Source organism: Fistularia commersonii, chromosome 22 (genome assembly GCF_037954325.1).
Source record: "Fistularia commersonii isolate RoL2024-O1a breed Wild chromosome 22, RoL_Fcom_v1.0, whole genome shotgun sequence".
NCBI classification, from domain to species: domain Eukaryota; kingdom Metazoa; phylum Chordata; class Actinopteri; order Syngnathiformes; family Fistulariidae; genus Fistularia; species Fistularia commersonii.
In genome coordinates, this window is record NC_141305.1 from 13,459,999 (window position 1) to 13,483,532 (window position 23,534).

At 41.1% G+C, this 23,534-nt stretch overlaps 2 protein-coding genes across 3 annotated transcripts in view; both read right to left on the minus strand.

Annotated features, from left to right (window-relative positions):
• Positions 1-13,956: 13,956 nt before the first annotated feature.
• On the minus strand, positions 13,957-14,916 carry LOC147221757 (insulin-like). The gene is made up of 2 exons (XM_086169675.1): positions 14,739-14,916; positions 13,957-14,099 (listed from the first exon to the last, which is right to left on the minus strand). Exons 1-2 carry the CDS (start codon positions 14,914-14,916, stop codon positions 13,957-13,959), a joined length of 321 nt encoding a protein of 106 aa, XP_086025801.1.
• Positions 14,917-17,729: 2,813 nt separating this feature from the next.
• Positions 17,730-23,534, minus strand: part of LOC147221758 (dual specificity testis-specific protein kinase 1) — a 40,819-nt gene continuing 35,014 nt past the window's right edge. For both annotated transcript variants that reach the window (XM_086169462.1, XM_086169461.1), the window contains 4 exons: positions 22,024-22,197; positions 21,356-21,439; positions 20,899-20,985; positions 17,730-19,027 (listed from right to left, as the gene is read on the minus strand). In XM_086169462.1, coding sequence (XP_086025588.1) covers positions 18,923-19,027; positions 20,899-20,985; positions 21,356-21,439; positions 22,024-22,197 — 450 coding nt within the window. In that variant the 3' untranslated portion in view covers positions 17,730-18,922. The remainder of the gene's footprint in view (positions 19,028-20,898; positions 20,986-21,355; positions 21,440-22,023; positions 22,198-23,534) is intronic.

A 23,534-nucleotide genomic window follows, 5' to 3' on the forward strand; every position in this document is an offset into this window, starting at 1 on the left:
GCGGCCTGCTGATCGTGGTTCATCCTCGATGAGTTAATTGTGTAGAACAAATATCCTCACGAGAGATTAATAAAAGATGAATTTTTATTATTCTCACTGTTCTTTATCATAATGCTAAGGCAAATCAACCTCTTATCATCTCCATGCATAAGCCTGTTGTTTTTTTATATGAATTATTTTGTTTGAGAACTGCACATGATTTTGTTTTTATTTTTTCTGAATAGAATCAGTGTGACATGGTGGAATGAACAAAGATACAGATGAAAACATCAAAAAATCACAAGTGCACATTAGATAAACGGTCTGAATCAACTATCAGCACTTGTATAGGACAGTAGTGGATACATTGCAGCAGTTTCATCGCAAGTGTGGTTGATACGAAAAGACCTATTTAGCTATTTTCTGGTTTTACTATGTTTCCCTTGAATGAGGATCAACACAGGATATCATCAGAAACCATTGGATGAAGACTCCTAGACTATGGATGGCTCATGCGCAAAACCTCAAAAATTGCCACAGACCAGCAATAGGATTAAAGTGGTAAACAGCTCAAATACAATTTCCAGCTTGAGGTAAAACTTAAGTAATATTTGAAAGAGAGGCCCTTTTTTATGTGACTTTCATTTTTATAATAATGTCAATGCATTGGACACTGTTTGCTGTGTTACATGTGTTTTTCATAAAATGCTGATAAGGGAACATGTCTCATATATGACACACTTGCGTTAGTCACTCGAGACTCTTTAGAATGTGTCTGGTTGTGTCAGCCTGAATTGAAATCGAGTCAGTTTTGAATGACCTACTTGCAACAAGGGTGTTGCAAAACCCCATACACATATCCTCAGAAAAGAAAAACGCTCTGGACATGCAGTACATGCAGTTTATAGAACTGAAGCAGAGGAATACTTTTGTACTGCACTTTGTACGGTGTCAGACCTATTTGAAGGTTCCTCGGTGAAAACCGAAGCAAAAGCACTCTCACTTTGCTTTGCTTTCCATACGCATGCAGAAAAACCGAAAACTCACGAGTATTATTAGATGTCAAAGCAGAACTGATTTTACGAAGTAGGACCATGTTTCAAGTTCTTTGTTCACTGACCACAAAAACCTGGCTGAGTCCTCTACCCACAGATATTAAGACTTAACCAAGATATTGGCACTTGTACAATCTTATTTGATGTCGATTGAATGTGTGTCTGTATATGTTGCATGAGAAAAAAATACCCAGTGTTTGTCAGCAGTTTAAATGAATAAGCTTTTGATTAATTTCTCTCAATCTGCCCTGAATTGCTACCAGTAAGAACAGCATCAGTAAACTCCGCCAAGGATTGCTGATTTTATGTTTACTGTTTTTCCAACCTTACACTTGAAGAGCTGTCGAATTGTGCACAACAAGCAAGGAGAATGTTGCTGACCGAGGCTACAGATTAAAGAATATGACCCCTTCTCCAAATATCTTCAAAGTATTAAAAAATACTTAGCATTCAATCTAGGTTCTCTTAACCAGGTATCAAACAAGTATAGTATCTTTCAGGCCCTGAACATTTAATGCACCTCACCTGTTAAGTGATAATCATACATCTCAGATAGAACCAAACTAAGTGAATGTTTTTTTTAAACATGTGACATTGGTTGCTCTGATTTTTTGTTCTTTAATAATCACTTTTTTGGTTATCAGTGTACATTGATGGATGCATTGGTTAATGCAAGTTCTGGCAGCAATTCATTTGCTATACACCAACCTATGTCATTTTAAATAATCAAGTGGGTCAATAGCTTTAGCAAAATTTTCCACCCTGCTATTTTTCAATAAGATTTCTATTTCTTATTCTGAATATTGCAGTGATGCAGTTACGACGTGTCATTAGAGGACAATTTAACATGCCAACATTTTACCTTTACAAGAGTCATTTGCAGACAACCTTTAATTCTGTCAGTAAAGTTACATAGTGACAGTTTGATAATTTACCATATCATTAAGCTGTTTTTTTTCTTATTGCAGAGATTGCCTTTTTGTCCTTGTAAGACCACTACAATTTCTGTCTCTGGACCAGCGCCATGATCTGTATCTGAATTACATCATATGCTCTACCTTTACAGTCCAGTTCACGGAGAGAGTAAACATCATGAAAGTAAATTTGTCTGAATTGCAGAAGGCATGATTGTCTTTGCATTTACAGTGTAACTGCTTTCACCAGAAAAGAAAACATGTTTTTTGTGTGTTTTTTATAATTCCCCATCAGTACTTTCACACTGCTATGACAGCTTTGAAATACCACTCATCTACAGTTCGTCTCCGCAGTGTCCATGTGCTGAAGCAGTTTTTGCAAGTGGCTAACAAACAGTTCCATCACTGCAGCCCAGTAATCTGTTTCCACTCTGCAAGGCCTGATCTATCTTCAATTGTCGATGAGGGACATGACGATAAATTATCTCACGGTGGTCTCAGTCCAGTTACAGAAAACAACTGTAATGTACAATCCCCCGTTTATGGTTTCTGAGAAGGCGTTCCAGAATACTGATGATGCGCTTGCAATTGGGGTGGTGTGGGGGCGGGGTGTCATCTGTGCTGTACGATCTCCGGGATTGGCTAGCCTCTCTCTTCCCTGACCCCTCCCTCACACTGGTGTGCACTTTAGAGATATCTCCTTCCAACTATCCATTAGCAGCATGCCTTTGCAGTCATGCATGTTCACTTCACTCTACCTTAAGAGCTCTCTCAGCACTTTAAGGGTCAGTCATTTGGAGGAAATCAAATGTGCCCCAGCGTGAGGTGCCCCAGCCATTAATTGAATGGATGGTCCATCCAAGGGCTCGATGCCAATGACTTGCCAGTTCCAGGAAAAACTTTACTTGAAGAATTCATACATGATAGCCCTGCTCATCAGTTCTGATATAGTCGATTTTGCATATGCACTGAGGGATTTGGCCATTACATTGCCAGGCATGACTGAATATTGCCATCATAGACACCTACACATATTGTATTTGGCAGCATTGCTCCACTTCTCTATGAGTGACAACGAGTGCTCATCTATTCTATACGTGCTTTTCCTTAACCAGACCCAATGGCAGGGATCTCAACCCAATATAATTTGCTAGCTGTTTGTAAATACCATCAGTATTTCTTCATTTGCAAGACATTTGCTTTTGAAAAAGTGTTTTATTTTCTTAAAAAAATCATATTCTAAAAGGCCTTTCTTTTTCTTTAATTATGTTTCATCAAAATATTATGAGAGCCAATCCTGGCCCAATATTCAGCAGACTAGATCACAAACAGAACTGGAAGTGATATTGAAGATGATTATATATTCATATATTCAGGAATTTTAATGAAGGAATGTAGCAAGTGTCACTATGAGAATATTTATTTGCCAACTATAATGATTTCTGTGAAAAGATAGATGCAAATTATAGAAAGAAAAGAAAATATCTTTTGTGTCATTGCAGTCTTCCTTTTATTTAGCTACTGTACTTTTGAGCTATTAGCTATGATTTTATATGTTTATTATTAAGCAGTCCTTAGTATTTAGCAATTAGGTTTTTATTCTGAATATTCTGTGTACTAAGACCATGATTGCACGGGATTCTTCACACACACACACACACACACACGTACGCACCCCCCCCCTCACACACACACACACACACACACACAGCAGATATTGCTTACAAACAAGAGATGTGATCATGGTGTAACACATGTATTATATGTATGAGTCGGGCCAAAAAGAAAGCAAATGTAGGATATTTTAGGCTGATGAACATTAGAGTCTTTAGTTTTCAAGACATACTTATTTTATGAATTCATAGTTAAGTTCAAACTTATATATTTGAAAATGAAATATTGGAATCAGAGAACTCAAGGGTGAGGAAGGACAGGTCACATAGAACGTAAATATTGAGACTAACAATAAATAGAAGCTAAACTAAACTACCATGTCATTTAATTACACAAGGCATGTGGACGGAAACTTTGGCCTAGTAGGGAGCAGGAGAGGGGTGGAAGTGGGGTTTCCCTGTTATTGTTAGATATAAATGTCCTTCCAAATTCCATCGTCCAAAATCAATTTGAGCGTCTTATTTTATATCAGGCCATCTTCACTGGGCCACTCTCTACCGACCGGAGAATCTTCTCATGACCGATTTTAGTCACATGCAACAATTTAGGATACTTGACGGTGACCTCCAATACAGCTTTTATCATGGAAGGGGAAGCGACACAAAAGAATGACTAATGTTTCACATCACACATAAGAGACACAAATAAACAACCAACCTAACCAACATCATCACCCTTTATATTGCCCCAACTACTGCTCTCAAAAGGCATCTCCCTCAAGACAACTTCACACACTATTTCAAAGAAAGAAGCACAGAGGGCATTCATTTTGTATCTACAGGAACATAAGGTGATGCTGAGCTTTGTATTGCTGCAGCCTTCTGGCCAAATGTCTCCATGCCTTGGGTCTGACATTTGGGGACTGTCAAATGATCAAGTCGTTTGTGTTTTGGCTAAAATACTGAGAGCCAGGAATATTCTGTGGGGGGTAATTCACTGTAATTTTCATAATCTTGTGTCGGGTGGCCTCAAATAATGCTCCTATTGTTGGCCGATTTATGTATTTATTTTCCGGAAATGACTTCATTAATTTAATTTTATTTTCTATTTTTGATGAGCTAAAGTTTGTTTGTTTTTTGTCCTAATTTTTTCCCTAGTGCAGACAATGTGGAATATGATAATAGGATTTGATTGAACATCATTCTCAGCTGTTCATCTTCATTCTACACTGAACATGAAACTGTGGGACAGTCCGTCTGGCCTGCCTGCAGTGATTAGTGTACTGATAATATTGCATAACAGGAAGACCCATTAACCTTTACAATGGCAGTCGATCACCCATTAAAGCTCTATATTACACATGGTCACACATGGTCTATCTACAACATGTGTCAAACTCAGGACTTCTTTTGAACTTCTCTGTTACCCCTACACCTCACTGCACCACTGTCTCACAGCTAGCATACATGTCCTGCACCAGTCTAACATACTTCTCTGCCACTCCAGATTTCCTCATACAATTCCAGAACTCCTCTCTTGGCACCCTGTCATATGCTTTTTCTAGGTTCACAAAAACGCAATGCAACTCCCTCTGGCCTTCTCTGTACTTCTCTATTAGCATTCTCAACACAAATACTGCATCTGTAGTACTCTTTCGAGGCATGAAGCAACACTGCTGTTCACAAATGCTGACTTCTGTTCTCAGTCTAGTTTCCACTACTCTTCATTGTATGGCTCCTCAACTTAATCCCTCTATAGTTGCAGCAATTCTGCATATCCTTCTAAATTCTTAAAAATAGGCACCATCACACTTCATCTCCACTTCTTCAGGCTACTTCACACTCTCTAAGATCCTGTTGAATATTGGAGTGCAGAAATATATTATTTTCAGCCTATTATTTATATAATAGGCTGCAGAAATATATATATATGTATAGTGGGGAGAACAAGTATTTATACCCTGCTGATTTTCAGCTTTTCCCACATGCAAAGCAAGTAGAGGTCTGTAATTTCTATCATTCATATTCATATCATTTTATCCAATTAACTGTGAGTGACAGAATCTCAAACAAAAATCCAAAAAAACACATTGTATGATTTTCAAGTAATGAATCTGCTTTTTATTGCATGACATAAGTATTAGATACATCAGATAAACAGAACTTAATATATATGGCACTGAAACCTTTGTTGGCAAATACAAATATCAGACGTTTCCTGTAGTTCTTGACCAGGTTTGCATACACTGCAGCAGGGATTTTGGCCCACTCCTCCATACAGATCATCTCCAGATCCTTCAGGTTTCGGGGCAGTTGCTAGGTAATATGGCCTTTCAGCTCCCTCAAAAGATGTTCTGTTGGGTTCAGGTCTGGAAACTGGCAAGACCGCTGCAGGACCTTGAGATTTTTCTTACGGAGCCACTCCTTACTTGACCTGGCTGTGTGTTTCGAGTTGTTGTCATGCTGAAGGCCCAGCCAAAACCCAACTGTGAATGACAGAATCTAAAAAACAATTCCGGGATAACACATGGTGTGATTTTTAACTAATTAATTGTGCATGTTAATGCAGTATGCATGTTAAGTATTTTATCACAAACCAACTAGACATTTTAACAAACAGAAAACTATTATAATGGTAAGATAAGATAAGATAAGATAAGATAAGATAAGATAAGATAAGATAAGATAAGATAAGATAAGATAAGATAAGATAAGATAAGATAAGATAAGATAAGATACTTTTTTGATTTGCTTAGGGGGAAATTCTTTTGTCACAGCAGCGTACCAATTTCAGTATCAATAAATATGGGTATAAAATATGAATAGATAGACAATTGAAGGATAGCAAAAGAAATCCACAAATAAATAAACAGTAGCGTGAACAACAAGGATTAGAATAGACAACAGAATGCAAAAAAAACGACAGCAAGGGTGAGAATAGACAACCAAGGATAAGAACATGAACAGTGACAATAGCAATGACAAAAATAAGCAGGATGCAAATGGATTGATACCAACAACAATAAAAATTGACACTGGAGTTCGGGCATTACAGGCATGAACGAATGAGGTAGTTAGGTTGTGGAAGCACCTCCGGCCACTCAGAGTTGTGTGCCATCCAGACTGATATTATACAATCTGGTGGTACTAAGGAGTGCCTGAAGCGTTCAGTTCTGCCACCAATTCAAGATGGCCCAGGTTCAGTCCCACCACGGAGAGGGCTTTCCTCACAAGCTTGCTGAGCCTGTTGACCGCTGGCATCACCCCACCAGCACACTGTAGTAAAGAATAGTGTGCTGGCTGCTGTTGAAGATCTTGAGGAGTCCGCTACAGACGCTAAAACAACTTCTGTCTCCTCAGGAAGAACATCCTGCTCTGACCCTTCCTGTAGAGAGCATCTGTATTGGACTATCCAGCCCAGTTTATTATTAATGTGGACCCCAAGGTACTTGCAAGAATCTTCTATCTCCACCTCCTCACCCTTGGTGGTGATTGGTGCATGTCTCCTCCGATTCTTCCGGAAGTCCACAACCATCTCCTTGGTCTTGGAGATGTTCAGTGGGAGGTGGTTCCGGTTGCTCCACTCAACAAAACGCAATCAGACCTCTGTACCCCTCCTGCTCGTCATTGTTGATGCATCCAGCGATGGAAGAATTGTCTGAGAACTTCTGGAGGTGACAGGAACTGGAGGTGTACCGGCAGTTGGAGGTGAAGAGGGTGAAGAGGAATGGTGACAGGAAAGTACCTTGGGACACTCCTGTGCTGCACGCCAAACCCTCAGAAACACAGCTGTCCACCCTGACATACTGCCGCTGCCCTGTGAAGTAGTCCAGGATCCAGGCAGTGATGTCAGAGTGAAGTTGGGTACTCAGCAGCTTGTCCTTAGGGAAAGTGGGTTGGACGCTGTTGAAGGCACTGGATAAGTGAAAGAAAGAATCTCACCGTGCTTCCTGCCCCATCCAAATGGGATCGGGATTTGTGAGGAAGATGATTGCATCCTCTACACCCATCTGCTGCCTGTACGCAAACTGCAGAGGTTCCAGGTAAGCAGATCCACTTTCAGAGCTCACTGCATTGCTGCAAATTCATGGCCACCTTTAGCTCCAGGTGTGGTTTTCCCACAGCCTGTTATCATCCTCACCTCCCTCCAAACCTTTTTTGTCTTGTTCTGCTGCGTCTTGGACTTAACCTTCTCTTTAAAGTTGAGTTTTACCTCCCTCAGTTTCCTCCTCAGCTCCATCTGGACAGCCCTGAGGGTCCGGTGGTCCTTAACTATTAGGGCTTTCTTCGTCTTCTTAAGAAGGCCTTTGATCTCCTTATCAATCCATGTCTTGTTGTTACTGAAACAACTGACATTTTTAGATGGGACAATGTTGTCCTCACAGAATTTTAATGTAGTCCATTGTACGAGAGAGGCCCTCGATGTTGTCACCGAAGTCCTTTTCAAAAAGACTCCAGTCAGTGACATTGAAGCACCCTTGCAATACCTCCTCTGTGGCTTTGGATCAGATCTTCGCTGCCTGCTGCTTCACCATCAGTGTGTAGGTGGTGTCTAGGAGTACTAGGTTATGGTCCGAGTTGCCCGAGGGGGGAGTTGTATGCATCCTTCACATTTGCATACAGGAGGTCCAGGGTTTTATTCCCTCTTGTTGCACAGTCTACATATTGGGTGGGGGTGGTGAGAAGTGAGGGGGATGTGGCTGAAGTCTCCGCTGATCCCCACTGACCAGGATGGGATCGCTGGGATGGCACATCTGCAGGTTTGCAATCACTGAGTGGATGATGTCACTGGCGCTGGCAGCGGCCTCCCTGGTGCAACACTCAATAGATACAGGAAGTGCTGGACCTATACGACAGCGTCCACGCTGCCGCCCAATGGGCCTACAGGAAGCAGCAGAGCAGGCACTGGCAAGATGCAGCGTCCGGCCATCATTGAACTCATTAAAAGAAGGGGGACGAGTGGTGCTTGTACGTCGATTATCAAAGGCTCAATGAGGTCACCAGTAAAGACTCTTATCCCCTCCTATCCATGGATTAGCGCCGGGATCTGGTGGCAGGGTCCTCCTGGTTCTCCTCCCTTGATTTAATGAGTGGATACTGGCAGGTTCTACTTTCTGCCAAAGCCCAACCCAAGACAGCATTCTGCAAAGGAAAAGGAATGTGGCAACGCTCCAGCATCGTTTGAGCGCCTAATGGAGCGGGTGTTAGCAGGTGTACCTCGCTCTTAGTGCCTGGTGCTCCTATTCTCGCCTATGGCAGCTATGGCACCAGGTGCTGCAATAGATCCTGCATAAGTACAAGTTGCTGTACTAGGAGGAAACCTTCCTGGGTCATCGGGTAGGGGGCAAGGGAATCGGTACCACAGAGGAGATGGTGACCATCATATGTGAGTGGCTATCCCAGAAGGCACTTAAGAGTTTTTTACGGGCCGGCTTCCTATTACAGGATGTTTTTCCGGGGGTTTTCATGCATTGCTGCGCCCCTGTACAGGCTTCTGCAGAAAGACCAGTCTTTCCTCCGATCAAATGACTGTGACAGAGCTTTTCGAACTCTGCAGCAGGCCCTGACAAGCACACCAGTCCTTGCACCCCGTGACCCCGACTTACTCTTTGTCCTGGACACGGATGTGATTGGGGAAGGGAAAGGGGCTGTCCTATCTTAAGTGTGGCCTGGGGGAGACAGGGTAGTGGCCTACTACAGCAAAGCCCTGAGCAAAGCAGAGCGGAGATACTGTGTAACACCAAGGCAGGCAGTATTTACCATCACCTGGATGTTTCCCTGACTAAAACGCTATAATATCACAGAACTTGTTTGATTGAGCGGCTTTAAATCCAGATTGAGAGCACTTGAGACGACTTCACAGACTTGTAACTGTTTTATATGATTTGTATGGCATTTTAATTTCATTTTAAATGTAATTGTATTCTTTTGCTGCCTCTTGGCCAGGACTCCCTTGAAAAAGAGGTTTTTAATCTCAATGGGACTTTCCCTGGTTAAATAAAGGAGGAATAGATAATAATGAAAATAAAAATTGATGACAGTATTTTACCAGTTCAAATGGCAACACCAGTAAATGATCCCATGATCCCAGAGTTTGCCCTGAATATGTTTTTATCTTATTTTTTCATTCATTTCTATTATTCTCTCTCTCCCTCATGCCATGTTCCTTGGAGAATGAGATTGACACTACCTGGAAATACACCTATTTGCATGTTGCCCAGTCACAGCAGCATGTGCAGATAATAAATCATATTACATTTTTAAATTCTATACATTTTAAATATCAAACACAAAGGAGTTCTATAAAGGTATTTATGTTACAATGCTAAAGCAGTTCACCAGTCTTTAGTATCATTCCTTATATGAGTACCAGCAGCATGCACTCATAGTGACCTTTAGTGGCAGCCTCACTCAAGCAGGCTCACTCACTGCCTCCCTGTGGACAGTCACAGAACAGCTGTATCCAATGACCTGATGGAAAATGTCCTGCAAGGATGTGACACACATTTGGATGAGAATAACTGCCAATATCTGGTCCTAGGAGATTATTTCTGAATATATGAGGTCAAGCCCATAACCATATATATTTCATTATAATTCCCTTACACACTCAGGATGAAATAGACCTAGCATTCACCTTAAGATTTGGGACGACTCTCTGCTGTTTCTTTGACTCTTGTACATTTCAAAGGGCATCACTTTATGGGTGGAATTATTTTTTTTTCAATTCCAACATCACAGTTTCCCCATAGCCGCTCTCTCACCTTTCAAGGTCTCAATATGTGGAAATTACATTTCGCGTTCCCTACTTCCCATTCTTCTTTTTTACTTGCAAATGGTAACACAAGGAAAATAACGGCAATCAGATCCGTATTAAGACAAACTGGAATCTACAGATGATATTTTGAATGAGGCTGAAGAGTTGAGTGACAATTTATATATTTCACAGTAAACAGTTAGTTAAAGGCAGTCGAATGTTTGGTGGTCAGTGAGAAGAAATTAAACGGTTCATTTTGCTTGGTTATCACTGCTCCATTTAGAACATTTAGCTATATATAAGAATGAGATGATTGTGGACATTTAGAGCTGCAATTTTCAGATATATATACTGGTTTCGTTATTTGCCCTAATTGTGTTTAGATTTCCCCTGTAAGTCATTTCCTGCTCTATTTTGTTTTTATTTTACTCTTACTATTTAATTGTAACCTTATACCAAGTTAAGTAATCCTTGTCAGCACATCTGTACCAGATGCGTCAGATGTGACGCATCTGGACGCATCATCAGTGATAGTACCTGGGGTCACGGGGGTTTTCGGGTCTTTCAACTTCAGACCCCCTCACCCAGGCGACCCGGCCGGGAGTGATCAGTTCCCGACCTGTGTCCAAGAAGCGCTGAACAGATGGCTCTCCTTTTGCGTGCCCCTGTGATGCCCAGGAGACTGTAGGCCCTGCAGAGAGACCTCCCTGCAAAGCCCCTTCCCCCGACCTCAATGGGCAAGCATTATGCATGCCACCCCCTGTTGCGGCAGTCTTCCACCAGCTCAGCATACTTCTCCGTCTTTCTTCTGCTGGCTTCCTCCATTCTCTCTTCCCAGGGCACAGTCAGCTCTAAGCAGGCTCATGATGGCCTGCTTGGAGGACTCTGAGCGTAGGACGATGTCTGGTCTTAGGCGTGTTTCTATGATGTTCTCAGGGAACCTCAGCTGTTTGCAGAGGTCCACCCTTAGCTGCCAGAAACTTCGCAGTTCCCAGAAGTCCTTTTTGGGTCTTTGGTTGTGGAGAAGGTTGTTCCCCGGCTCTGATGAATGTCACGCCATGCCTCTGTGGCTGGAAGCGCCTGCTGTGGTCAATGGCAGAGTGGATGGACTCAGCAATCGCCTTAAGCACCTGGTCATGGCGCCGACGATAGCGACCTTCTCCAAGTGCTTTCAGACAGCTGCTAAGGATGTGCTCCAGAGTTCCCCTTCCCTGGCACAATGTGCATGGTGGGGTTTCACTCTTGCCCCAAAGAAAGAGGTTTGACGGGCTGGGCAAGACATTATAGACCGACTGGATGAGGAATTTTATGCGGAGTGGTTCAGCCTTCCACAACTCCGTCCACAAGATCTTCCTGTCCATGGCTTCCTCCCATCTAGTCCATGCACCTTGCTACCTTAGCCCAACCCACTGGCTCGCACGCTGGTCTTCGACACCCGCACCTCCAGTTGGACCTGGTCCCGCCTTTCCTTGCCCTTGAGCTTACTTAGGTGTGTTGTCGGAATAGTTCCCAGGCCTGCCCGACCGGTTGCCACGGACATCACAAGCTCCTTGTGGAACAACCGGGCTTCTGCCTGGTCAACCGCCTCTTGCACCTTCCACCTTCTGCCTGTCCTCACCACGATACTGGCTTGAGCAACCTTTTGGTCCTTCGATTCCCTGTACTGGAGAACCTCCCTTGCCCTGGTGACCATGAACTCCTCAGTAAGGCTGTCGATTGGTAGGGTAATGACTTTCTATATCATGTTTTTGTTTGTTTGTTTTGTTTGGTTTTGTTTTTCCGTTTCTTGTAACTTCTGGAACGAAGCATTCTGATCGGCTGATAGATCTACCACTTCCCAAAGCAACAGTACGATTAAATTAAATGTCAAAATCATTCACCAACAATATGAAATCATATATTTAATCCTATTTATCTAATTAAGACATTTTTACATCCCCATTATCACTTTTTTAACAAAAATGATGAAATTCTACTCAATAGTTATTCTTTTTTATTCAAGTATTTAGAAACGTATGGCTATCTTCATCTGGGTTACACCTACAGTACAAAAAACAAGCAGAGAAAAAATATTGTGTCCATTGAATGGCTATGAAAAATATCGTCTTTGCTTGTCTACATTATTTTTGGCCTTTGCCAAAGTTTATGTGAGCTTGTCTGGTATTTCTGCCCCAACCCCCAACAGTGTTACACAGTCAACAGTCTACAACTGACATTTCATGAGTTGGTAGTCAGTAACCTGTGATGAATGGTGGCTCCCAGTTCAACACTTAGAACTACAACTAGAAATAGACCTAGAAGTTGAGACCTTAGTGGCCTTTAAATCTAGTTTACACCAACTACAGCAGATACTTCAACAGAGGAAATAGAAAACCAAGATTTAATCAGCATGTATACAGGCTTGTATACCTTGAAGAGGTCATTTTACAGGATAAAGCATGGACATTGTACTTTTCTTTTATAAATCGACTTTTAAATACTCATAAAAATATATGCCAGGTAAGAAAAAGTGAATATTTTTCTGATTACATTTTTAAAAAGTCACATGAACAGACTCAAGTTAATTTTCTCTTGTATTTCTGATTTTTTTTTTGTTTGTTTGCGAAAAGTTACAAAACAGTAAAAAAAACCTGAAAAATAAATATACCTAATGCACTAATAGTAAAACATTTGTTCTGTCAATAATTTATCAATAAAAGTCTGATAAACTGTTAAAGAGGACAGAACTCCAGATTCATAATCTGCAAAGGGTTTAAAGATAAAACATGACATAGATTGATAAACCGATTGATAGATTGATAAACATAGATTGATACCACCAAGGAGCTCCTCTGAACGCCACAGGAGGTCTTTCCTACCTGAGGCTATCAGACTTTTTAATTCCTCTTCCTTCAGCCGCAGAGAATCTTCAAATCTCTGTACTTAAGACCTTAAAACACTTGATAGCCTTAACCTTGAAAATTTATATTTAATTGTATTTCTTATTCTCCCTCCTTCCTACAATTATCTATTATTGTTATGTTTTTGCTTGAAACTCTGGCACAACAATTTCCTTCGGGATAAATAAAGTTGTTCTCATCTCATCTCATCACATCCCATAAAACAACCAAAAAACTGTGTGGAAGCAACAGGGGCGCTCACCTTCCCAGCAGGTATTGTGATATCAGCTGCACGTCCTGCATGGTTTCGGCTGCGAACACAAAATAGGTGTCCTAGATTGCAGAACGGACCACAGTGCGTCCCCCATCTGCTCCGTCGCAGATCCCTCATTTCATTTTAAGTATTGCAGCCTGAATCCAAAGGGGGAAAAGTCACTTTTTGTTTGTTTTAATTTGTTTTGTTTGTTTCCTGAAAAAAACTATCTATGAAAGATGTCATTGTGTCATAGACAGCACCAAGAATAAAACCTTCAAGTTGAAACTTGTAGACTTGTGATGTATAATATTGGGATAATGTTCGTTTGATTGTCAGAGAAATCCCTGCAATCAGAGGTGTGCGTGTGTGTTTATTGTGAGCATCTCAAGAACCAGTAGGGTAACAGAAACACACATCTGTTTGTCTTAACTAAACTTTATTTGGTTGGAAAAACACTCCCTTCTCTAAGGCTCCAGATGTTTGAGCTTGAGTTCAGCGACTGTTCAGTTGCAGTAGTTCTGCAGGTCAAAGATGTTGCAGGGTTTGTGGCAGCACTGTTCCACGATGCCTCGTTTTGCTATCATCTCCATCTGGTCGGTGAATGCAAGTTCTGCCACCTCATTCGCGCCAGCGGAGGGAAGAAAACCTGTTGGTGGTTTTGAGGGTGTAACACGGTTAGGTGACGACCTTTTATTTTGAAAAGGTGTCTTTTATTCACATCCAAGTCATTTTTCTCAAAATTGGGTAAGGTAAACAGTGTGGTTTCATTTGAGATATTTGTTGCTACTCGTTATGTTGAAGTAATGGTTAGAAACTCAAAGTCAATTAATCTATTGGAATTTTTCCTGATTTTAAATTAAAAGCTCTTAAAATGAAACAAAGATGCTGTCTTCAGGCTTGATATACACTGCTCAAAAAAAATAAAGGGAACACTTAAAAAACACATCCTAGATCTAAATGAATGAAATATTCTTATGAAATACTTTGCTCTTTACACAGTTGAAAGTGCTGACAACAAAATCACACAAAAAATGATCAATGGAAATCAATTGTATCAACCCATGGAGGTCTGGATTAGGAATCACACTCAAAATTAAAGTGTAAAAACAAACTCCAGGCTGATCCAGCTTTGATGTCATGTCCTTAAAACAAGTCAAAATGAATCTGTGTTGCTTCCTGAGTGGACACTATGATTTCACAGAAGTGTGATTGACTTGGAGTTACATTGTGTTGTTCAAGTGTTCCCTTTATTTTTTTGAGCAGTATATTTAAGGTCAGTTCCCACCGTGCAAGGGGTTGGAATCTCTCTTCGGGTTGTAGAAGAAGCCTTGTTCTCCACAGACAAGGTAGAGGGCGTCCACAAGGTGGGAGCCACATAGATGCTGGGGGGTGACAGCCCGGGATCCTGGCCAGGACACCAGAAGCAGCAGTAGCAGGATTGACTGCAGCCATGGAGCCGACATACTGGAGGAGAAAAAAAAAATGTAATTCCATATTTGTGACATTTGGGGGGACAGATAGTCTCAATAGGGCTTAAATGAATATATACATGTATATACGGTTATAATTCTGTGTCCTAATGGTCTACAGTAATTCCGTCCAGCACCTTGTGAGTCTGAGCAAGATGCACAAGAAGAGGAAGGCAGAGTTGCTCACCTGGCTAGTTGAAGAAGAGTAGTTTGCAAGCAGTGTGAGTCTGAAGCTTTGGGAAGATCAGAAGTTGTGTGTATTTAAAGGCCGTGACCTGCCTTTGACACGCCCACTGCTCTGTGTATGTTCGAGTCTTCTTCAGGTCACTGTGTCTCCAACCCACACTTTCCTTAATTGCAATCCTGTCACCAAGAAATTGGATGGAGGCGCATACCTGCTAATGTTGAACATTTACATTTGAGTCTCAAATGAGACCATAAAATCTGTGGACAGTCTTCGGATGCAAACTTGCATGCGTAGGTGTGTTGTGACCCACATCCCTTGACTTTTGCTGACTGTGACTTATTCGATCACTTAGTAAAACAAACACAGCTAATGAGGCAACATGATTACCTGTTCGGACAAATATTGATCAGCTATCAGCCATCTGGTCCTCTGTTGAGGGATCATCCATTATTTCAAATAAACAATTATTCAAATCCGTTTATTTGTAACAAAAAATCTCATTGCTGTAGATTATCTCAAGAATAGAACTACTCCCCCCGAAGGAGGGCTTGAAATATCAACTACAGCAATACTAACTGCTAACTAGTTCCTCAGCTGTGAATGTAGTGCATGCTTCCATGATTTGGGAACAGATCTAGACCACTATGAGGGACAAAAATAAAAATCGCACGTCTTATGGCGAGACCTCGCCAGTGCCTATGGGTCAGTACCATATCAGCTCATACCTTGAAATTCTTCTACAGGGCCATCATGATCATGAACTACTTCCAGGAAATGCACATGTGCTTTGCACTGAAGGTCACCACTGGCTGGCAACAACTACAGGTGGAGGTTGCAACGTGATGCTCCATTCAACTCCCATCCTCTTTTTGGCATCTTTTGAGGTAATCAAAAGGCAGACATTAGGTGCCGTCCAGAGGTTCCCACCCCTGACGAGCTATATGGATCAAACACGACCTGCCTGTTTAAGCAGCCTGGATCTGCATGGACCAGTTCCTAAGAGACTTGATGAATTGAGTACCTGGGCCAGGATGTAGTTCAAGACAAGGATATGGGGATGGGGGATCCTTCGGCAGTTATCAGAGGGCCTGTCCAAGATCGAGGCAAGTCAGTTGCCTGGAAAGTACAACGTGTGGTGTTCATCGCTTCACCCTGTACCCAAGGGTGATGTGGCCTCTGAAGCTGTGTGAGGTCACATCATCTGTCAGCCAGATGGAGACTGTCTTGTCTATCTTGACAGATACTGGCGTGTGCACGACGTGAGGCTCAGCTTCTCTTCAGACTTTGCAAAATAGCAGTGTTATTTCTAGTCTATTAGGGTCTGTTCGTTCAAAACAGCTTCTATCTCACATCCTACACCCAACAAGAGCTTTTGGACATCTGACTACAAACACCTGACAGTTTTATCGGCAACCTTCGTCTCATCCCGGAGTTCCCTGAGATCTTGCGATGCTGCAAATGCTACCAAGCTGAGCGGAAGCACTTGCTGGCGGCGCAGAGACTGTAAACAGAGGCCAACGAAATGGATGAGTTACAACTTTGGATTACCAACCGTAAAAGAATAATGAACTATGACGTCACAGTAGTCACTGAAACATAGCTAAATGACAGAATACCCGACACTGCAATTGAGCTAGTCAGGCACCACACACTCCAAGTGGATAGAACAGCAGACAACTCTGGTAAGACAAGGGGTGGAGGTTTGTGGATTTATGTCAACAAGGCTTTGTGCACAAACTGTCCCTGTTGGTAGACGTCGCTCAGTTAACCGAGAGTTTCTCATCGTTAAATGTAGACCATTTTATCTGCTGAGGGAGTTTACTTCCACATTAATAACAACTGCTTCTATACCACTGGATGCCGACGGCAAGCTTGCCATGGCCGAAGTTCACACAGCCATCGGCAAACAACACACCGCACAACCAGAGGCTGAATTTATCGTAGTGGGCGACTTCAACCATTCCAACCTGAGGACAGTACTTCCTAAATTCCACCAGTATGTCACCTGTCACACCAGAGGGGACAAAACCCTTGACCATGTCTAGACCAACATCCCTGTAGCCTACAAGGCGACATTCCGCTCCCACCTGGATCAGTCTGATCACCTCTCTTTGTATCTCACCCCTTATCAACTGTGGGAAACCAACTGTGAATATCATTAAGGTATGGCCAGCGGGGGTAGATTCTGTCGGACAGATTTGAAGACACAGACTGGAGTATGCTTGCCTCTCAGGCAACCTGTGGCTCTCACATAGACAATGACTCCTTCACCTAGATTACTGGCACCAATGGCAGTCCTTGTTAACCCAGCCCTTGACCAATCTGATATGAGATCTGTAGGTTCGATTTGCGTAATTGGTTTCTGGATGCTCTTCCTGACACAACCCTCTGCATTTATTCAGGCTTGGGACCAGCTCATATGGACATTGGCTTCTGCTTCCCCAGAGGCTGCATTTTAAAACACATGAACATAGTGTATTTTCAATATGCTTTTCTTTTTGTGTTTGTATGCACCTGTCATCTTGGTGGACTAATTCTTACAATAAGAGTGTAATTGTCATTTATAAAGGAGTATCACAGTTACCAGAAGAAACATAAACAAATGAGAATAAATTACACCTGCTTTTTTCATTTTTTTATTGAAGTAGATTATAGAAAGTGGAACGCAATGATATCAATGATGATGGTTCCAAGTAAAGAAAAGAAGAAAAGAAGAAAAGAAAAATGAACGCAGTTAATATACCTTTAGTAATTGCCCTTCCTCAGACCAAGACACTTGCATTAGTTAGAGTTTATTTGCAGGTTCTATTGTTTGCTGCTTTTTCAGATTTCTTTTTCCTTCTTGTTGTCTAGTTCTGATTTAATTTAATGTGTATTCCATTCACCATGAATCACAGTCTTATCAATCATGTACAACAAAACTAAATCTCTGGAGTGCAAAACTAAGTGATAGTGAAATGTTCATCGTGTTATATAGCTGCCTGAAAAAGAGACAATGCATAAAGCAGGGTGCAGTAAATCCTGAACTAAAAAATGACACCTTGAATGTTAAATAAGTGTCAGATAAAAAGAAAGACAAAAAAACAAAGGGTTTCATATTTACACACATTGTTCAGTTCTAAGTAACAAATAAAACTTAACTGATAACAAATTTAAAAAGTTATAACACTTAATAACAACTAGACATCTAATGCTTGGATTCTTCTATTCCTGAAAAACTTCTAAAGTCAAGAAAATATAGTTGTCTGGAAATAAATATATTGTCAACATTAAATATGAATGTAAATATTAGCTGTGAACTGGAACTAAGAGTTGATTACGGATGTTTGATGCTTTCATCTCAAGCATGAGCACCATGAGTCCAACAACTCTCTGAAGCAGGTTTTAGAGATGTCTCCTTGTGTGATTCTAGGTAGAAAGCAGATGAGGTATTTGCTTCAGTAAAATCCAAATGATGGGCATACTAATGAAGATTCAGGCAAAACAGCCACAGACTGAACCATCTGTTTTGTTGGTTACAAAACAAGCTACTTACAAAGAACATGAGAAAGAGAATAAGACTTTTTGGTCAAAGTAAGACAAAACCATAACATGCTTATATTCACTCCCATGAGTCAAACCATTATATATACTGTATGAACAAAAAGGTCTCCAAGGAATTAGATGGATCACTACCCTTAGGTACATCCATTGAGACAGATTCATGATGGTTGTGTCGTGGAGTGCAATGCCACATAAGGGTGAAGAATTTCCTCAATGTCCTGTGTCACCATCCAGCCAGTGATGAAACTCCAGTGATGAAGAGCCAGGGACTCAACTGGCGGTGAGATCAGATTTTGGCGGTGGCTCCAGACTCTCGGCAACCTCCCCTAACTCATCCAGTAGCTCCGTAAATGCAGGCCGTCTGAAGGACTCCAGCTGAGAAAGAAGGGAGGGAGGGAATCAATATTTTGAAGCCGACCATGATTGAGCACAGTTCATATTTCCATCAATCCATCCATAAATCTGCCCCCGCTTATCCGGAGTCGAGTCTGCAATTTCCCCCGAGTCCATTAACTGAAAAATAAATATAAATAAATAAAATACAATGCAAAAATAAAATACAAAAATCTTTGGTCACACAGACAAAACAATACTTTCTTCAAAGAAACATGTCACATGTCTGTCAAAACAAATGTAAAAATTCAACTGAATTAAAAACTAAAAATACGTTCATGCTCTGTGATGCTCACTTGTCTGAGGCTGAGCCTGATACTTGGTGGTGTCTCATCTTTTGTACAAGTTCATCAATGTTCGGGGTCAGACTCTGAGATGAGGAAATCCTCAGGATTGAGTGAAGGTACTTATCACTATGACGGCTCCTGTGTGATGTTTTGTTTAGCTTCATAAAAGAGAACAGTTGTTCACACAGGTATGTGCTGTCAAACATAGAGCGTCTGTGCAGCTTCAAACCGCAGCTGGGGCATTGTGTCGGTGATGAAACGTGCAAACTCAGCAGCACCTACTCTCATATTTTTCTTTCAGTGAGTCATTGCACTGGAGATCAATGAACTCAATGTGTAGGTTTGATGGTGCGCTTTCCATGTCAACTGCAAAAGGATTGCTGAGCAGTGCAAACCTGCTTCTCTGGGCTTAAAAGTCAGCAAATCGACATTGGAAGTCGGCGGCAAGTATGTTGACTTTATCGGCAAACTGTGCACTTTGGAACACAACAATAGAAAGCTTCTCTTTCATGGTCTGGCAGCTGGGAAAGTGTCTCAAGTTTTCTACCTGCATCTGTAGCTAACCTTTCTCCACATAAAAGACTCACAGGTTTGCGTTCTACCTCCGTGAACATGTAATCTGCCTCCGACCTGGCTTGAAACCCCCTGTTCTCAGCGTTCAACTTTCGTTTACCCATTTTTGGGGAGAAGGTGGCTGAAATTTGACATCGGTTCTGACTGCTGATGAAGAATGAAGCCAAAGCCCGCTGGCTGAGCTGCAGTGAGTTTGCAGGCTACCATTGCATTGTGGGGAATGTAGTATTGGTGCTTTAAAACACCAGCAGGCGGCTGCAGCCTGCAGGCCGTCTCTAATAAAAATCAATTTCATCTCACGGGCCAGAGATAATTCGGGCCTTGACTTTGACATATGTGTTCCAAGGGCTCAAATGTTTGAATTACTGTATAAGTACATCTAACACTATAAAAGGGACCAAGAATATCTTGATTTGGAATCATCTAGTATTTCCCAACCACTGTGCCGCTGCACATTAGCTACTGTGACAGATCACCTGGTATGCCTTGGAAAAATGCCCGCTTTCACCTGATAGGCCCAACAATTATTTATTCAATGCAAATAATGAGTCCTCATAGGTCTATCTATGTGGGCAGCATGCATTGAAAGGTAGAACAATTAAATGCTCTTGCATGAGATGGCAACAGGTAGTGAATTAATGTGTTTATATTTGGTGGCGTGGCTTGTGATTTTCCGAATGTAAAATATGTGCTGTGGTTAAAAAAAGGTTGGGAATCACTGATCTAGAACATGGATCACTCATGTCAATAGTACTTAGGTAAACCTATAAACAGAAATCAGTTCATGAGGTGTTTTTACATACGTGATACAGAACATTGCGACTTGAAGAATCTGGAGTCTTTGGAGAAAATCTGGCTACAGATTGTGGTTTGGTGAAGCAGCGGTTGGCCATCAAATGAGGTTTAATAGAGGTGATAACTGATTTCTGGCCACCATAAAATATGCTTATGTATTTTTGGTTCTTTATTTGCACAAACTAGGAATGTACCCACCATGCAGCAGCTTGCTGCTAGCTCCAGGAGGCGCTGAGGACAGTCTGTCATCAGGTCCCTGAACGCCTTAACGTCCAGACCGTAGTCCTGAAATACAAAAACGGACTCGGTGATAATGTTTTTTTGTGCTTACGAAAAAAATACAAAACACATTTCTCTGAAGACAAGTTAATTATTACATCTCTGTCTTTCTTTGGAGTAACCTGTTCCTTTGTTTTGATTTGAGCTCCCAAAGGTCAAACTGGAATTTTGTGTTTTATAAAATTTACAATGAGAATTAGACTTGATCATTTTAATGTTACAAGAAAATTTAAGATGACATTATAAGGTTTTTGTTGAATTCATGGTTGAATTGAATGAAAATGAAAAATAAAGATTGGCAAGAATGACATTATGCCAGAGTGTGTCCATGGGACTATATGGATTTCAGAGGAACCTCTAAATCTGTGAGCTCTACCTGTGTTCTAGGAAGAATCTCTGGGTCGGCTGGGATCCTGGCCAGGATTTCACACAGCACAATACCAAAGGAGAAAACATCAACCTGAAAGAAAAAAATAAAGCAATATAATAGAACCTAGTCATAAACAAATTTTTCTGGGGCTTGAATTGAGCCAAGCAATGGTATGGAGAACTCCGCAGGTAGAAAAGCATTCAAAATGAGTACATTAATAAAGCACACTAGACATATATTGTATTATATCTGTTGAAATAGTCAAATTAAATTATTTCTTGGACAATGTCAAGTAAATGTGAGAGATGAGTATACAGTGAATAGGGTTAGATGGAGAAGTTGGATTTGCTGTGGCGACCCCTGAAGGGAAAAGCCGATAGGAGAAGACAGTTTTAATTTTAGAAAATAAATAATGAGTTTTTGTCTGAAAAAAGATCTCAAAACTGATTTAAACACCAAACCAAAATGTGTGTGTGTGTATGTGTGTGTGTGTGTGTGTATGTGTGTGTGTGTGTGTGTGCGCGTGAGTGTGTGTGTGTTTGGATCAGGCATTAGGACTGGTAATTAAATACATTTGCCCATAGCATTAACACAGTGAGGGTGTGGAACAAATTAAGACAGAAATGAATGAAAAGAATCAGTATCAGGAAGCTTTTTTGTGTTTGTTTTGCCACCTTGCGGTCATACGGCTCTCCTCGCAGCATTTCGGGGGCCATCCAGAAGGCAGAGCCCACCAATGATAGCTTCCTGCCAGGGTCTTTCACCGGCAGCTCCACCACCTCCCTCGCCAGGCCGAAATCCGTCACCAGGGCCTCTCTACCTCGAGACGTCAACCGGATCAAGCAATTCTGCAGGGATATGCAGCAGATGATACGCTTGTGTCATGTTCTACCAGGAGAGGGCAGTGTAAGGCTAGTCAGATGAGACTTATCAGCTCCTTTATTTTTATTTTTAGAACTCTGGATCTTCAGATGCACTTTCACTGAGTAATGATGTCGTCCAGGAGCTTGATGAATATTCCGCGTCTAGACGTAAAGAGTCTCTCATTTATCAATAAGCTCGATAGGCTGCTGTCAGCACCTTTTAGCACTGAATAATTCACCTGGAACACATGCTAAGAGGGTCAATACACAGCAGAGACAACCTGTCCAGTGGAGAAGTCTCCATTATGTCGCAGGCCATAAACAAAATCGACCAGCTGATATTGGTTGGTTAGATAAAAGTTGTGTTTTCAAATCTACGCTGCCTCTCAAAGTAGATTAGACTAGCTCTGAGATTGTGAGATGTGCTGAGTTAATACTCAAAACACAGGGGGAACTGCAATCTATTGCATCTACAGATAAACATAAAATGCTTGTACCATTAGCTAAAGCGACTACTAAATGATTCAATGTAGTAAGCAGGTCATTGAAAAATATAATACAACGATTAACTTCTAAATTAAAGTGTATAATCTTGACATTCTTTTATTTTCTATCTCCAACATGTTGCTTATATTCTACAATTAAAGGAAATGTTGAGCCTTTTTTTTTTCTTTGTTTGGTTTTCCTTTTATTCATCCTAATAACAGAAATGCGTAACACATGCACACATAAAATCGATGCCTTGATGAAAAAATAACACAATAAACTGCAGTGTGAATTAACAGACTTCTGAGCAGAACTGACTGATCAAAGACTCATCTGCAGCATTGCATCTTTCAGTAGATTTGACTATAATCACACCTGTGCACTCCATTAAATGAATGAGTTGCTTCGACAAGTATATGAGTAATTATAAAACAAGCTGAATTCAAAGTGCATCAAAAGATAGTAGATGTGTTTCTGTGATATCCCACTCTCTCCAGATTTCATTTTAGTATTGAGATCTAGGACTTCTCAGATGGCATTTTTTGTTGTTCTTTTACATGTACCTACCTACTTTCTGCTAATTAGTAGATATTTTTCTCCTGTCATTTTCATGGCATGTACAACTAACCTTGTAATTTCTTTCTACTATAAGCTAATGTTCATAATATTTTCTTGGGTAATGATTTATTCTATTTTATGCTCAATATCAGGAAAGCCTTGAATAGTTTTACGGCATTTTTCAATGTTCAAGTAGCATTTGAATAATATTCATGGCTTGGTTCAAATCAAGTAATTTAGATATTTCTTTCAATCCAGAACTGAACTTGAGATCTTAC

Coding starts and splice junctions, on each gene's coding strand:
- LOC147221757 (XM_086169675.1), bottom strand. CDS start 14,916: ATGTCGGCTCCATGGCTGCAGTCAATCCTGCTACTGCTGCTTCTGGTG. Junction 14,100..14,738: donor AGATTCCAACCCCTTGCACG/GTGGGAACTGAC, acceptor AACCACCAACAG/GTTTTCTTCCCTCCGCTGGC.